General features: G+C 30.4%; 1 protein-coding gene across 2 annotated transcripts; it reads right to left on the bottom strand.

Annotated features, from left to right (window-relative positions):
* Window positions 1-66: 66 nt before the first annotated feature.
* On the bottom strand, window positions 67-14528 carry LOC100748329 (vacuolar protein sorting-associated protein 13C). Of its 2 annotated transcripts, XM_024366217.2 has the most exons (51): window positions 14286-14528; window positions 14111-14218; window positions 13890-14016; window positions 13684-13831; window positions 13409-13620; window positions 13157-13331; window positions 12628-13100; window positions 12327-12548; window positions 12148-12260; window positions 11836-12044; window positions 11283-11449; window positions 11091-11208; window positions 10719-11015; window positions 10470-10602; window positions 10147-10377; window positions 9935-10074; window positions 9770-9867; window positions 9506-9705; window positions 9251-9430; window positions 8820-9179; window positions 8351-8734; window positions 8107-8273; window positions 7771-8032; window positions 7598-7664; window positions 7132-7469; window positions 6911-7052; window positions 6552-6844; window positions 6319-6487; window positions 6054-6245; window positions 5738-5979; window positions 5403-5664; window positions 5185-5339; window positions 4920-5122; window positions 4521-4857; window positions 4200-4412; window positions 3653-4129; window positions 3296-3565; window positions 2877-3230; window positions 2619-2798; window positions 2419-2553; window positions 2199-2350; window positions 1970-2138; window positions 1706-1899; window positions 1432-1618; window positions 1229-1357; window positions 1036-1153; window positions 848-971; window positions 723-789; window positions 491-636; window positions 293-419; window positions 67-207 (listed from the first exon to the last, which is right to left on the bottom strand). In XM_024366217.2, the coding sequence occupies exons 1-51, from the start codon at window positions 14424-14426 to the stop codon at window positions 67-69; spliced, it is 10248 nt and encodes a 3415-aa protein (XP_024221985.1). In that variant the 5' UTR covers window positions 14427-14528. The 2 variants fall into 2 exon arrangements, 1 of the variants encoding a protein (XP_024221985.1); XR_002946330.2 differs by lacking the exons at window positions 67-207; window positions 293-419; window positions 491-636; window positions 723-789 and having other exon boundaries at window positions 1036-1172; window positions 14286-14426.
* Between the last annotated feature and the right edge of the window lie 240 nt (window positions 14529-14768).

Here is a 14768-nt window from a genome sequence, read left to right on the forward strand (position 1 = left end):
GAGAATTTATTGTGCCTGACTATCTTAAATATATAATTATCTTTTTTTTTATAGCTTGGATTCCAATTATACAACTTGCTTTGAACATATACTGTTCTCCATGTTCAAGATCATCGCTATATTTATTTTCTGGCACAGCCACTCCAGAATGTCTGTTGCTTCGCTCTCCAGGTACCAATCTATCATGGGTGACAAAGTACCTTCATTCTGCAGGTAAGATAAATTCATTACATTTATATCCTTAAATAGGAATAAGCGATCAACTTATACATTGTGTATAGTAAACAAGTACCTTGTTCACATGCAAGATAAGTTTATTGTTAACTACTGTTGGAGGTGATAGTAATTGATGAGTCTCTAAAGTCCATTTTACATTTAGGGATCCCCAGGTACAACCTTTTTCAATAAAATATAATCGCCTATAAACAAAATACAAATTGAAAAGAAAAGTTAACGATTTATGAGCAAAAATTATCTTTCATATACATACTGCAATGAAACAAGAGCTATATGTTTTCCATCGTTTGATAAGATAGTATGTGCCCAATACGTGTCTGTTTCAATACCTGGATTCTTATTAATTACACTTAGAAGATGCATTCCTTTTGCCTTATGCATCGAAAATATTTCAACTCCCTAATAAAAGGTGAAAGAAAAAGGGTTGAATTTATTTTAATCGAATTTCTATTCATAAATAATATTTTAATAAATTTATACGTTACCTTGTAAGGATTAATATAGCGCGGTAAACGTATACGAGATATGAACTTATGACCTATTTCTTGTGCCCTGAAATGCATAGTTCAAATGTAAATTCAACTTATGTACAACATTTTATCAACACTACCTTTTTATAATATCCGCTATTACTTTTGAATAAGCTTTTAAAGAGGAACTTTCAGTATTAAAAAATATCGACGTTTTCTTCCCCAAAGTTTTGAAGAAATATTTCAATTCTTCTTGATGAATACCTGCAAATGTAATTATGCAGTTAAAGTTCTTATAAATTAATAAGATAAAATGCTTTTTACTCACTGCTAATAAAGGCAGTTACTAAGCTGCAGGTTTCTAGTTCAATTTCTGTAGCAAACGAAGTACGAATTGAAAGATTCAAGGGAGGAACATCTTTATTTTGAATACACGGTTCCTTCATCTAAAATAAAAAGTGGTATCTATTGTTTACCTTAATATCAAGCAATTAATATTTCTTCAGTTGTATTTAACATACCTTAACTATACGAGGTTCAATGTTAAAATTAAAGACTGATATTTGCGTGGTGTCAGGGGTAGCATAACCCAATTGACACGCCACTTCATAACTTAATTTTTCTGCTATTTCGTCTCCACATAAAATCAACTGAAAGATTCGATGTGTATAATACTTAGCATAAAAAAATTGCTTCCTTCAGAACATTTTCAATTCATACTTACTGTATTAGATTCATAAAAATTGTCTCCTGGTGATCTAAAGTTGTAGCCACATTGATTTCCTAAGACTGTAGTGGAACGAATCAAAACATGAAATTGTTGCATAGTTTGAGCCACGTAAGATCGTGATAGATCAAACAGAATTTCTTTAGTGTTAATTGCGATAAAGTTTCTTTCATAATATGGAAGTCTAAAATCCAAAGAAAGATATATATACAAAATTAACAGAATATGAATATGTTATATATTGCTTTTTAATATTTAAATATTTTCGTACCGAAATTCAGCGTGTTTTTCAGACCCTCCCTTCTCAGAATATTCAAAAATAAATCGAACAATATTCTTATAATCTGCTATATCACTAATGTTATAAATGTTAGGTCTTTCTGTATCAGCCAACAATATTAAGCGTATTAAGATTGGAGAAATATACATATGTTCTATCACATTATTCCTTTTAACAGTTGTCTTCTGCAATTTATGTGTTATTATAAATTGTAGTTATGTTAATATATTAATGATGAGAAGTATATATATTTACATTGTTAGCTTTATTGGAAGGCAAGATATGAATGGTGGAAACATCCTTTCTTAGTTTTGCTGCAATAGAATACTTAGTTTCTGGTTTTTTTGGAATTAAATCGATCAGAGAAAGAAGAAAGCCCTCTTGTAAATTCAGATCAAATTCTCTAACTATGACACAAATATTCCTACAAAATACATTTGATTATATGCATACAATTGATACAGTATTAGCAAGAATTACGTACTTGTAAACGTTGTAATTTAGTTTCCTTTGTTTCAAACATGTAAATTCTATACAGTGCTTCAATTTATGATTGCCTGCATATTTAATGATACTCTTTTGCAAATTTGAGTACAAAATCACTGGGAACGTAGTATTACGAATTTGATTATCCACCTGAAATAGCCAATTCAATAATATAACTAAATAATATTAATTGAAGATGATATTATGATAGTATATACCTGTATCCTATGAACATAGCCTTGTAAATAAGTGAGTGACATAGACTTCCTGCAATGCAACCAAATTCCTGGAGAATAGGTCCTTCTTAATTTTCCGAAGAACGGCTTGGTCATGTGCATTTTTACAAGATCAACCTGAAAGTTCATTATTTATACTTGAAATGTTACATTTAAATTGATAGTTTGTAGAATGTACTTACATCAATGAAATTTTCTAGCTGTGCTTTTTTACAAGAATTTACATACTTGCTCTCTATCCAAGCACTCAGTTCTAAAGATAAACTCTTCCATCTCTTGTCAAAATAAAGTTCCCAATGAGCTGCAGAATCTGTTATGTTAGCATACACTAGTTCTTTTAGATTCTCATTAGATTTTGTTATCTATAATCATGTTAAATTGATTATCTAATAAGAAATATCTTTTCTGCCATTTTAATTCATTAATATGTATATACTCACAATACTGATTCCAATACCAGCAAAAGAAAGAAATACCTCCTTTTTACTAGGTTCAGGATCGACTATACTCTTCGCTTTTAAGAAAACTGTTTCCTGTTGAGTAAATAACAAGATTCTTTGATTTCCTTCCATGTAACTGACCCAATAAACTACCGTTTTATTTTCCTGTGCATTTTTCAACATTGGTGACTTTATATCATTGTCGCAATCATTGCTTTCGTTATTAAAACTTCCAGATTTGCTTTCCAACCAAGTTAATTTATTGTTTTGAGATTTAATTGAAGAAGTAGAGGATACTCTGCTGTTAGAGTTGTCAACGATTACAAGTGGTACAATTTCTTGTCCATATCCATCCTAAAAATGAAAGAATCATCACATATTGTATTACATTTTGTAACAAGATATAAATTATATTTTACCCTTTCAAATCTTGCATTGTATCCAGTTCTTTTATTATTGTACACATTCCAAATGAGTTCTCTGGACTTGGTGGGATCGTCCCATGTATATAATAAACTTTGGAATGGATTTATCAGAACTACTTGACCCAAATTACACTGACTAATTTTTAAAAATAAATCATCGCAAAAGTTGTCTATCCTTAAAGGTATATCACCCGCCATGTATTTTTGGAATGTAACATGATATGGAGAATTAATACCACCTTTGATTTCTACACTAACTGCTGACTATACATAAACGAGTATATCACTTATAGTAATTGAAATCTTTCTATATATATAATTTCGTATATAATTATGTATTCAAATACTCACTCCATTATCCATTCTTAATACGGTTTTCCCCACATGTGTAATACCAAAGTGTTGCGATACCAATTGACTGTTTCTCCACTTTATTCTCATCTTCATTGATTCCGTAACCGGCCAAAATGGTAAACTTTGTCCAGAAAGAAGATCATTCCACAAATCTGCTTGATCATTTTCCTCCATAAATCTAATGGTTCTTTTCATCTTGTTAGTAATATAGAAACATGGAAGAAACGTGATAATCTTCGTGAAGTTAGGGGAAAGACGAGAACTTTCAATCTCTGTTAGAATTCTGTACTTTCTTCCTCTTTCTATATCTTTGCACACAATCAAAGACATGGAAGTAATTCCTTCCAATCCAAAAGGCAAAGACCATTCAGATTGATGAGCTCTCAATCTGACTGTAGTCTTTCTATTATTCTTCTGAGAGAACACCATCAGTTCTTCTTCTGGTATCTCGTTAATTATATGGGAGTAGCATTCCTGAGAGTATTGAATTATTACATATAAAGTACGTATATATTATAGTTGCGCTTTGAAACAAATTAATTACCTGAATGTATAAAGGTAGTCCGGATTTATTTATCATCCAATATTGAGATTGAATAACAATATGCCAACTTGTAATTTTACACAATTCTATACATAATAAAAATGGTTTTGCCGATTCTAGCTCGCTATCAGCGTTCATAACAACAAATTTCTTCCCCAAGTTCGTGTTCAGTTTTGTTGTTCCAGTCCAATATGCACCCAAATAATTTTGAACCTTTGATGGCAGAAAAAATTACAAACAACTTAGATCAATTGAACGCTTTGTTATATTAATATACGATATATATTATTATATAATACGATATTTATATAATATACATACCTTAAAAGTAAATTGGACATCAATATTACAACTCAACGAGTGCATGTTTATTCTCTCCCCTGGTTCAATTTTTACTTCGTAATTAATAGCAGGTATATAAACATCTATAACGAATGGTAGTTGATTGTTGAAAATAAAAGGAGGATAAATGTTTATCAAATAATTCGGTACGTGACAACTTGATCTCGCGATTACTGGAATTTCATTACAAGAAACTTTGACGTAAAATACAGAATTACTTTCATCGCCCTTCATTTTGCAACATATATCCTTAATCACATTTATTGTTGCACTTAGCTCTTTCCAGTAAATTCCTTCCTCGCTTACCTGATATTTTCTGAAACAAGATTTATCTTGTAATGTCAAGTAACGCCCTTGCTGTATTTATTTTCTACTTACTCTAAATAAGCAGGCAGTATATATATAGGAAAATGATAGGCTATGTATAAAGGAATGCTATAAGTGGAATCAGGCTCGATGATTGTCATCCTGATATTGTCATCAAAAGGATTTGTAGGTTTACCGATACATGTGAGTCCCAATTTATCCAACAATGACTTCTTGTAATAAAGACCCAATGCGTACGAAGTCTCATTGCGAAACTAAAATGAAAATACTCCTAAAATAAAATCATAATGAAACAAGAAAAAATTATATACTTTACCAATAAAGGTGATCGTACAGTAATTGTACGATATAAGTAATTATTAATAGTAGCTTCTATGATCAGGTGATAGCGCACATCGTGTCTGATAGGTCGGAGTGGAATTAAATTACACCCCTGCCTTTTAGGACAATATACCAGTACATCCTCAAATCCTATGATTGTGATAAAAAAAGATAAAGATACTTCATTGGTAATATATTTGCATTTAAGAATACCTTTAAAAATGATTCGTAAAACTTCTCCAGTAATTGTTTTGTATATACTGATTGAAGAATCTTTCTCAAATATTTCCTGCATTGGCATTGAATGATTCTGTAAATTTGTGTCAGGATCAGCAAAATCCATTTCATTGTCAATTAATTGCGGACTTGTAAGTCCAGAATGAGGCTCCGCTTCTGGACTGCTAGGAATACTTGCAGATGGACTAATATCGTGGTAATCTTGACTGACAATAATTCGAGTTGCGTTTTCGTTATTCTATGATGAAAGAAGTAGTCGTAAAAATCATCTTCTTTAAAAATAATGTATTAATTGAGATAAATGTACTGACTTCGTCTGGAACAAGAAGCTCTATTCGGCTCTCATGACCAATATCGTTTTGAAGATTTAATTTTTTCATACTAGTAGGTACAATCGGTATTCCACTAGTGGCTTGTTTAAATGCGTTCATGATAATATCTACCACGATAATTAAATTTGGCGTAATTACTACATTGAGCTTTTCTTCCGTTGATACGATAATGTATACCGCTGTATCGTTTGATTTTATTGATTCGCGGCCGAGCGGTCCAACTGGTGATTAAAAACCTATTATAATAACAAATTTATGATGATTAATTGTAATAATTGTTATAATGAATCCTTACAAGAATCCGCATTGCACTCCGGTGTCAATTCTAATCCTTCATCTTCGTTTGTGCTGGTGTCATCACTATCACTGTCCTCATCCCCACTACTGTTACTATTGAACAAATAATTAGAAGTTCTAGTTAACTTTTTCTGTCCTTCTTCATCGTCTGTATCAGAGTCTTCTTCATATGTTGAATACATTTCTGTCTCTATAATGAAAACATATTTAATAATGTATTTATTAATCTTAATTATGTGAATAAAGAATTTAGTTTTAAGTACCACTTGATTTTGCTATATTTAAATGGTCTGGAGTTATAAAAACCATATCTGTAACATCCTGATCAATATTTCTAAAACTCTTTTTCTTGACTTTTGAAGCATCCTGTTTTATATGTTGGTATGAATCGGTTGAATTTGAATTTATCATGAATGCTTCACCATGACGCATCTACACACATAGTAAAGAATATAAAACATAAAAATTTATTATACTCATGTGTTACAAAAGTTACCTTTATTGTAAATTCCCATGGTTTGTAATTCATATCATCTTCTGAGCACAAATCAATCAGAGGTTCCCAATTTTTGTAATCCATATTATAACAGAATGCATGAATTTTTACATTCGATTCTAGATTAAAATCATTGAACCAATCATTAATAGAAATTGTAATTGTACTCTCCATTTTTATAACAGAAAATCGTTCCATTGCATATTCTATCTCTAGTAGTAAACATAGTATTAATGGTTTCACATTAAAAGTTACCACTCGATCGTTACATTCATAGATTAGATGTGAATCATCTGTAAAATACAATCTATAAGAATTATTTTAATCCTACAGAAATTTGTTTGTACAATAAAACTTACCATCATGCAATTTTTTATATGGTACGTTCGAAATTTTCTTTGGTGTCCACAAATTAGTGTGCATGTTAAAATCTTGATTTGCGAATCTGTCTTCTAGTTTCACATTGATACTATCTATAAAGCTTGTAGCTTCATTCAATATCTAAATGTGTATATACAATTTTATAGTTATTAAACTTTATGAGAATAAAAAATATTATAATCTACATTATAATACTTGCATTGATAAATGTATGTATAATTTCTGCAGAGACGTGAACATCAATTTTATTCACTGCGACAATATAATTGACATTGAATTCAGGTGCTTCTTCTTTTCTACAAATTTCAATATCACAGGGACATAATAACCAGAAGGGAATATGATGCGAGTAATTCCCTTGTTTCTTTGATTTGGCACGTACGTCAGTTAATGTATAAACGATCGATGATGAGCAGCTATGTCTACTACTCTCGATCGACATTTCTGCTTGTAATAAAATCATATGTGCATTGTTTGCTTTCAAATCTCCAAAAAGCAAAATCTCAGGCTTGTGTATCCTTACAGATACTGTAGCATCTAAATTATATAAAATATTAATGTTTAAATGATTGTAAATAAACTATTTGCTCTTTCACTCTATAATTATTATATAAATTGAAAAATACTAATAAAAACATTCAACTTTAATAAATATGTGTAAATACCTGGTTCTTCTGTAAAATATTGAGCGTATTTTAATTTATTTTTTTCTGTAGTAGTAACATCTCTGTTCTTGATTTGATACAAATATGTATTGCAAGTATTATTAAATTAGTTATCTACTTATATATAAAGTAACTTATATATAATAGCTTAAAGAAAATGTTCAATTACTTACTGTCGTAGAACTATTATTTTCGTATCCATGATTAATAATTCCTTCATCAACTTGATCACCCGGGAAAGAATCCATAATATACCGAGTCAGATGCATCACGAATGGTACCGATAAGTTTATTCTTACTTCCTGAATAAGTGCATCGTAACATTTTTCTCCAGCTGGCGTACGAGTATACGTAACATCAACAATAGGAGACATTGAAATGGATATACAAGATTCAGGTTGCATTCCTATTTGTCTTGCTGGCGATTGAATTATCCTTCAATCCAATGTGAAGATGTTATTTAACTACGTTAAAAATATACCAAATAGAAAGAGTATAAATATACGAACTTTCTGATAGTCTGAGAATCTTTTCGAGTATCTTGCAAAAGACAACTTTGAAGAGATAATTTCATCTTTAAACTTCTATCACTGTAAAACGCATATGTATTAATTATCTCTCCGAACATTAGTCTACATAAGCCGTGATTCAAATCACGAACGGGTGAACTTAATACCTGAAATAAATTTAAAATAGATATAAATCATATGTGGTAGAATAGACAAATTAAAATAAAATTAAGTGATAAATTACCTCCTCTGAATCTAAAAACAAATTTAACTGCAACCCTTCTAGGCTTAATTTGGTATTAATTTCACATACAGAATTTTCATTATGTGTGAGAAAATCTTCCAATTTCTTTACCATTGCTTCTTCATTACTAAATTTTTTTAATTGGCTCATCATTGCAGATTGCGTTTCGTTATAGTATGTATCTTTGAATAAAATAATTTTGGATATGTTGTCTTTCCACACTAGTATACTAGACTTTAAATCTCTTTGGCTCAAATTAATATATGCAAAATCCATAGAACCTTGTATATTAAATAACCCATATGTTTGAAATTCCATTGCACTGCGATATTCTGTTTTTCTTTTAATATCAAAACGAATATGTACCGGTTCGACAATTGGTTCCTATGAATTCATCATTTGATTAAATCACTTTATTTAAATATTATTTAGTTCTTAAAAAACTACTTTTTCAAACATTAAATCTTACTTGGATTTCTAGATCACGACTGAGTGTCATAATTGCCCTGGACACAGTCATATTATTTAATTTTATTAGAATATTATCAATTATTACTTGGTTTGAGTCACTGCTGGGTATTTTAACACTTAGAGTAGAATGATCACTCTTCTTGAAGAAATTTTCAACTGATAGTGCACCTGTATTTAATACCAACAGACTTGGAACTTCTTTACGCTGTGGCAACAAAAATATGGGACCTTGAATATCAATAAATATATGCAATTTCGTTGCACTTTTTTTGAATTCTCCAATCCCATTCATGAGTTTCTTAACTAAGTATTTCTTAAATTGCAAGAAATACATAGAAGTAAATGGCGCTAAAAAATACTGTAAGAATAAACAAAACTTTATCATTACTGTTATGATATAATAATGGTATATAAATATGAAATGTATACCTTCAAATCATACAGAATTTTGCAAATAAGTACACAATTCATTCTTCCAATGGAAAGCTTAAATGTTCCATCCGACATTACATCATCTTGCTTTGTATCGATGTCCGAACATGTGTATAATCTTGGCATATGTCTCACGTATTTTAAATCAAAAACCTTATCCTCCTCTGTAGTTAAAATCTTATAAAGAAATATTTAAAATTAAGAATACGCGAAATTATATGTAATAATATGTCTCATAAATTTGATGTTTACTTTAGAATAAAGTGTATCCTCGCTCAAATCTTCAATCGATAGATGTCTAAGATGTACACGCAATACCATTCTTTCATTAGCATTGTAAATGCAATCGTTTTCCAGTCCCAAGACCTGTATTTCTATTAAATCTAAATCCTTATCGCAAAATCTCACCACTAAAGCGCTTAGTCGAGCAGAATAATTCAATTTAATAGCACCTAAAAAAAGATAAAATGTTAAGATTATAGACGATGAATTTATAATAATTTTATTATTCTTTACCGGGTGGGATAGGTGGATCGTCTTCTTTCGTTTTCCAATGTGCAATTTTGTAGCATATACTCTCCGCGAAGTCGAGAAGATTATTGTTTTCAAAAATGCTAAAAAACACCTATTATTCAGATTTTTTCTTATTAAATATTTAATAATAAAGATATTAATACATACTTAGCCAAATTATACCAGTATTCTCGTATTTTCAATACTGCAGGTCTGTGGAGATTTATATTGATGTTCAATATATTTACGACAAGAGATCGTTCAATACTTTTGAAGTGGGATTTGAAATCAGGACAGTTCGATTTGACCTACAAAATATATTAGTAGGAAAATATGAAGTAAACAAAAAGGACTTAATTTCATCGCACAAATTACAGTACCTTACGATACGATATAATAAAAACTTCGTGCGGCTCTTCAGTAGATATTAATTCTAAATATGATCCAGTTACTCCAGCATTTGTTTTATCTACTAAAAGAATAGATCCTACACCAAATTGTACAGCAGGTCCATACTCCATTATCGCGGTTTCGCAATACAACCCATGCAATCTTAAATTCAAGTAAGGTTCTTCTCTTCCATAATGAATAATTCCCAAATGAACTGACAGCTAAACATTTGAAAATATCATTAAATATATTACAAAATTGATATTTTAAAAGATACATAAAGTCTAGTGAGAAAGATCAATATATATAGAACCTCTCCAATAGCAAATCTCAACAAGAAATTTATGTGATTATATGGAGATACGTTGTCATCGAATCCAGACAGACTTATTGTCTTTGATAGTAATTCCAAGTCTTCTTCACTGACCTCAGAAGACACAACACTTCTGTGATATGAAAAAAAGAAATTTTATATATAGTTTGTTTGTAATAAAATAATTGCATTTTATCAAAATATTGAAGAATACATTTTGTACATTAATATTTAATCTTACTTCGTTACCTATCGAGTTTTTGAACATGATTTGTCAAAAGTTCCTTAGACACATGCGTGATTTTATTTTGTATCATTTCAATCGATGACAGACATACGCTACGTTGCACATTTTTAAGGTCTTTCATCGATATGAAAATTTTGTTCAAGTTTTCTTTACAAGCATATTGTTTCATATTGTCCCTGTATTTCTCTACATTCTGTTGATACGCCAATAGTAATAAATTCAAGAAATGAGCAATCAGTCGTATTTTATTTTCTGATAAATTAAATTTTATACTCGAAATGGACACATTGATTTTAATTCTAAAAAATAATAATATAAATAATATATAAATACAATAAATCTGATCTAATATGCCCAAAAAGATTAGGAGGTACCTTGGTAACTGATGGTATTCTGGTTTTATACTACATGAAATAGTTGTAATTGCTTGTATCTTTGGTAAAAAATGATACTCAGAATCCTTCTTTTTTCTAGCTGACCTCCAATCATCTCCTATAATAAAATAAAGAGTATTTGAGATAAATGTATTAAGATTTGGAAAAATGAATTTTAAAAAAAGCTAGTACCTGAATGACAAAATAGTATTTGTGCTCCAGAAAATTCAATATGTATTCTGTCGTAAAGTAATTCTTCCAATTCCATAAGTGTCGCATCTTCAAGTTGCAAGTTTATAGACTGTAGTTCATTAGACAAACTCATATTACCAAAATCCATGACAAGGATATGTCCGCCTCTAAAATTCCTTTGTGTTACTTCCAGACCCAAACAAGCTTAACCGTTTGAGTCCCAAGCAGCGCGATCATGCTGTTTAGATTTTGTGTCGAAAAGACCCAGTACATTTGAACGTTATGGACGACTGACGGTATTTTGTATTTTATTGTTATCCTCTCAATAATTTTTATTGAACAAAACTTGTAAATTAATAGTACGCATATATAATGATATAGATGTATTTCATAAAGTAACAAATATGACGAGCACTATTACACCGCTTGGTTCTCTTCGCAATCGATTAAAACAAGCGCTATCGCGCTGTTCAGGATTTCTCGACCCTGTTTTTTCAATGACCACTGGGACTCAAACGGTTAGGAATTTATTAATGTTTCACATTATACGCACTTCTGTATCGATCCTTGTTCAGGAAATATGATGTATGGTCCTTTAATGTCTACTTTGAAATTAATCCGAAGCGTTTGAGAAACAATATTATCTATCAAAACCAGATAATTTCTTTTTATATATTCGTACAATTTATACGCCCACAAAATTGTCGTTTGCATATCCGAATTATTAAGTTTGAAAAATTGAATAATTTCTATCATGGCATGCTAAAATTTAATAAGGTATCATTTTTTTATGATGCTGATGAATTAATATTGGATGGATGAATTAACATTCCTAAATACATTTATCTTATAAAAATATTATTACATGATAATAAGTCACTTCTATAGCTTCCAGCTTTATAGAAATGTCGAAAGTTGGATCCACGTTTTCCCCATTCTTTTCAAAATCTACTGCCAAAAAGTTAGTTGATACATTCCCTGTAAAAATGAGTAATGATAAAATTAGTGGTAAATTCTAATTCCTAATAAAGTAAATTCTGATACCTGTCAAAATATTGTCGACGGTGATTAATGGCACTAGGTCACCTTCTGCAGAAACGCCTTCGATTACAAAACTCTCAGCTCGGGCAGACACTTTGAAAGCAGACATCAGAGGACGTATTTCAACACTGGTTAAGAGCTGGGTTATAGTTACAACAAGAATTTCTCTATTATAGCTTAAAAGACTCAAACAACAGTTTGCTAAAGTAAAATTGAATTTATAATCTGAAACAGAATATAAAAAGTTGTCTTTATCATATATGCATTTATTTTGATTGTGAATTTGAGACAAATTCTATTGTACCTATTGGTTGGGGTAATTTTTCCAGTTTTATCTTCCTTCCTGAATCATTAGTAATATGATGCAATGATGGTTTAATTTGTTGTCCTTGTGTATCATTATTTTGTACTTCTTTAATCAATGTTGTGTTTTCTAATACATTTTGTAATGAAATACTGGTATTCATACTTTGATGTTTCTCTTCAATCGTTTTATTTTTCAATTCCTGCTTAGCATGCTCTCTAGCTATTACCATGTTTAAAATAGTCAGACAATCTTCATATTTTTGTAAATCCAGTTTTAGTTCTGTATCATTTGGTCGCAACAAGTTCTGCAAGCATGCTTCTTTATACTTTCTGTAGTTTTTCCTGTGTTCACTAACCCTTGACCATGTATAGGGTCTTATATTGTAATCTAAAATGGAATTGTAAGCATACTTCCACCAAGCTGTTGGATTTTCCTTTACATTATCGTTTGGACGATATTTTATATATGGTCTGAAATAACATAACAATGAATAAAGTCAACAAAAAAATGCAATCAATATACGTACTTATTGATTATCGCACGTGACAACGAATTATAAAGATGACAAAAAGTAATATATTGCGCTTTGGAAACTTGCATTGCCACATCATGAAGAACAATATCAACCAACATGCGAGATGTTTGTGTCTCATTACCTTTATGTATAATTACTTTTATCTTTGCAGTGAATGGTTTTAGTACTACAACATAACATTGTTAGTTTCCTTACTTATATTTAAACACAAAGTTACGTTTACAAATAAAACTGTAAACTTACAAAATTGGAACTCTTTGTTCTTCATACCAAAGGTTTGTAAAGCTCTGTGCATTGTACTTTTCCATGCTAGAAGACTGAACATATTCCAATCGCATTGTGTGCTTGTAAGAGCAGATTCTGTGTCATAATCCATATATATGCTTAAGGATTCTGCCCTTATTAATTGATAAATTGTACTCAAATTACTAGCACAAACACCAGGTTTCCATTTACTACAATTTGACATGAATACATATAGATACTGAGGAAATAATAACAAGAAATTAAATATTTACCTATTTGTAGTCATAACTGATATACTTTGAATACAGACACCACAAGCACATAGAGATCCATTTAGCTTTTCTTCATATCTAATATGTACATTATTTATACTAATTTGGAAATTTTTTGTCACAGATGCCAGCAAATTATCAAATAATTCTAAAATTAATTGTAGAAGAAATTAGTGCACACACTTTATTATACATATATGAATTACCTGTTTTGAACGCTTCATCTTCCTTTAAATCTTCTAATATTTTCTTTTTTTCTGCCCTTATCAACTTCTTTTGTACTTCTGCATCATATGGACCATAAGCAGCAGGCACAGCCACTATATAAATATCCTTTAAGCAGAGTTAACATATTGTATCTGAATGCTTTTTGATATTAACTAAAACATACCACAAATAAAGAAGAATTTTTTACTAATTTGTTTACCTCGATACAAAGAATAATTGGCTGAGAAAATAATCCAGACCATGGTATCTTTAAAACAATCCTTCCTATTAGACCAATTTCCACCTTAATAGGCAGACCAAATTGATACTATAAACCAAAAGATATTAATTACCTTCATATATTTTATTATTTTATAAGAGAAAAATTTGCTTACCAGAGCTTCAGGTTTTAATTTAAGATCGGTAAGGCAAGTATCGCCAGAAAAGATACCAACGTTGAACTGTTCGGTATCTAAATCCTCGATATACTTCCCCAAAAGCCGATTCAAGAACGCCGCTATGGCACCTTCGAACATTGTTCCGCATTTAACTAAGTCTATTATGTTGTTTACTTATTTGCATTTGGTGCTACACGGTTTTATATCATGGATTCATCTCATAACCTTAAGAAATTCGCAAAATAAATTCCGTCATGCGCGAAACTTGAGGATTTTATTGATCCCGTTTCCTTGCGACTCGGGATCCAAGGCTAGCACCGGATGAAACCTTCATGCGCAGCTCCACCTACTCGGAAGATTTGCATGCACAAATCGAGAACCTATCCTTTATCAAATTTTGTAATACCGTTTCGAAAATATTCTTTTTTTCTAGTAAAAATCTTAAAATGAACAGAAAAGAATGATTGAAAAAAAAAATAT

The sequence above is a fragment of the Bombus impatiens genome, unplaced genomic scaffold (genome assembly GCF_000188095.3).
Source record: "Bombus impatiens unplaced genomic scaffold, BIMP_2.2 scf_0203, whole genome shotgun sequence".
Taxonomy (NCBI): domain Eukaryota; kingdom Metazoa; phylum Arthropoda; class Insecta; order Hymenoptera; family Apidae; genus Bombus; species Bombus impatiens.

Bases quoted from the DNA above. Each gene is read 5' to 3' on its own strand.
- LOC100748329 (XM_024366217.2), bottom strand. From the start codon at position 14,426: ATGTTCGAAGGTGCCATAGCGGCGTTCTTGAATCGGCTTTTGGGGAAG. The intron at 13,832-13,889 runs GTAATTCATATA...AATTAATTTTAG, and splicing joins AGATGAAGCGTTCAAAACAG to AATTATTTGATAATTTGCTG. The intron at 7,470-7,597 runs GTATTTACACAT...TATATAATTTAG, and splicing joins ATATTTTACAGAAGAACCAG to ATGCTACAGTATCTGTAAGG.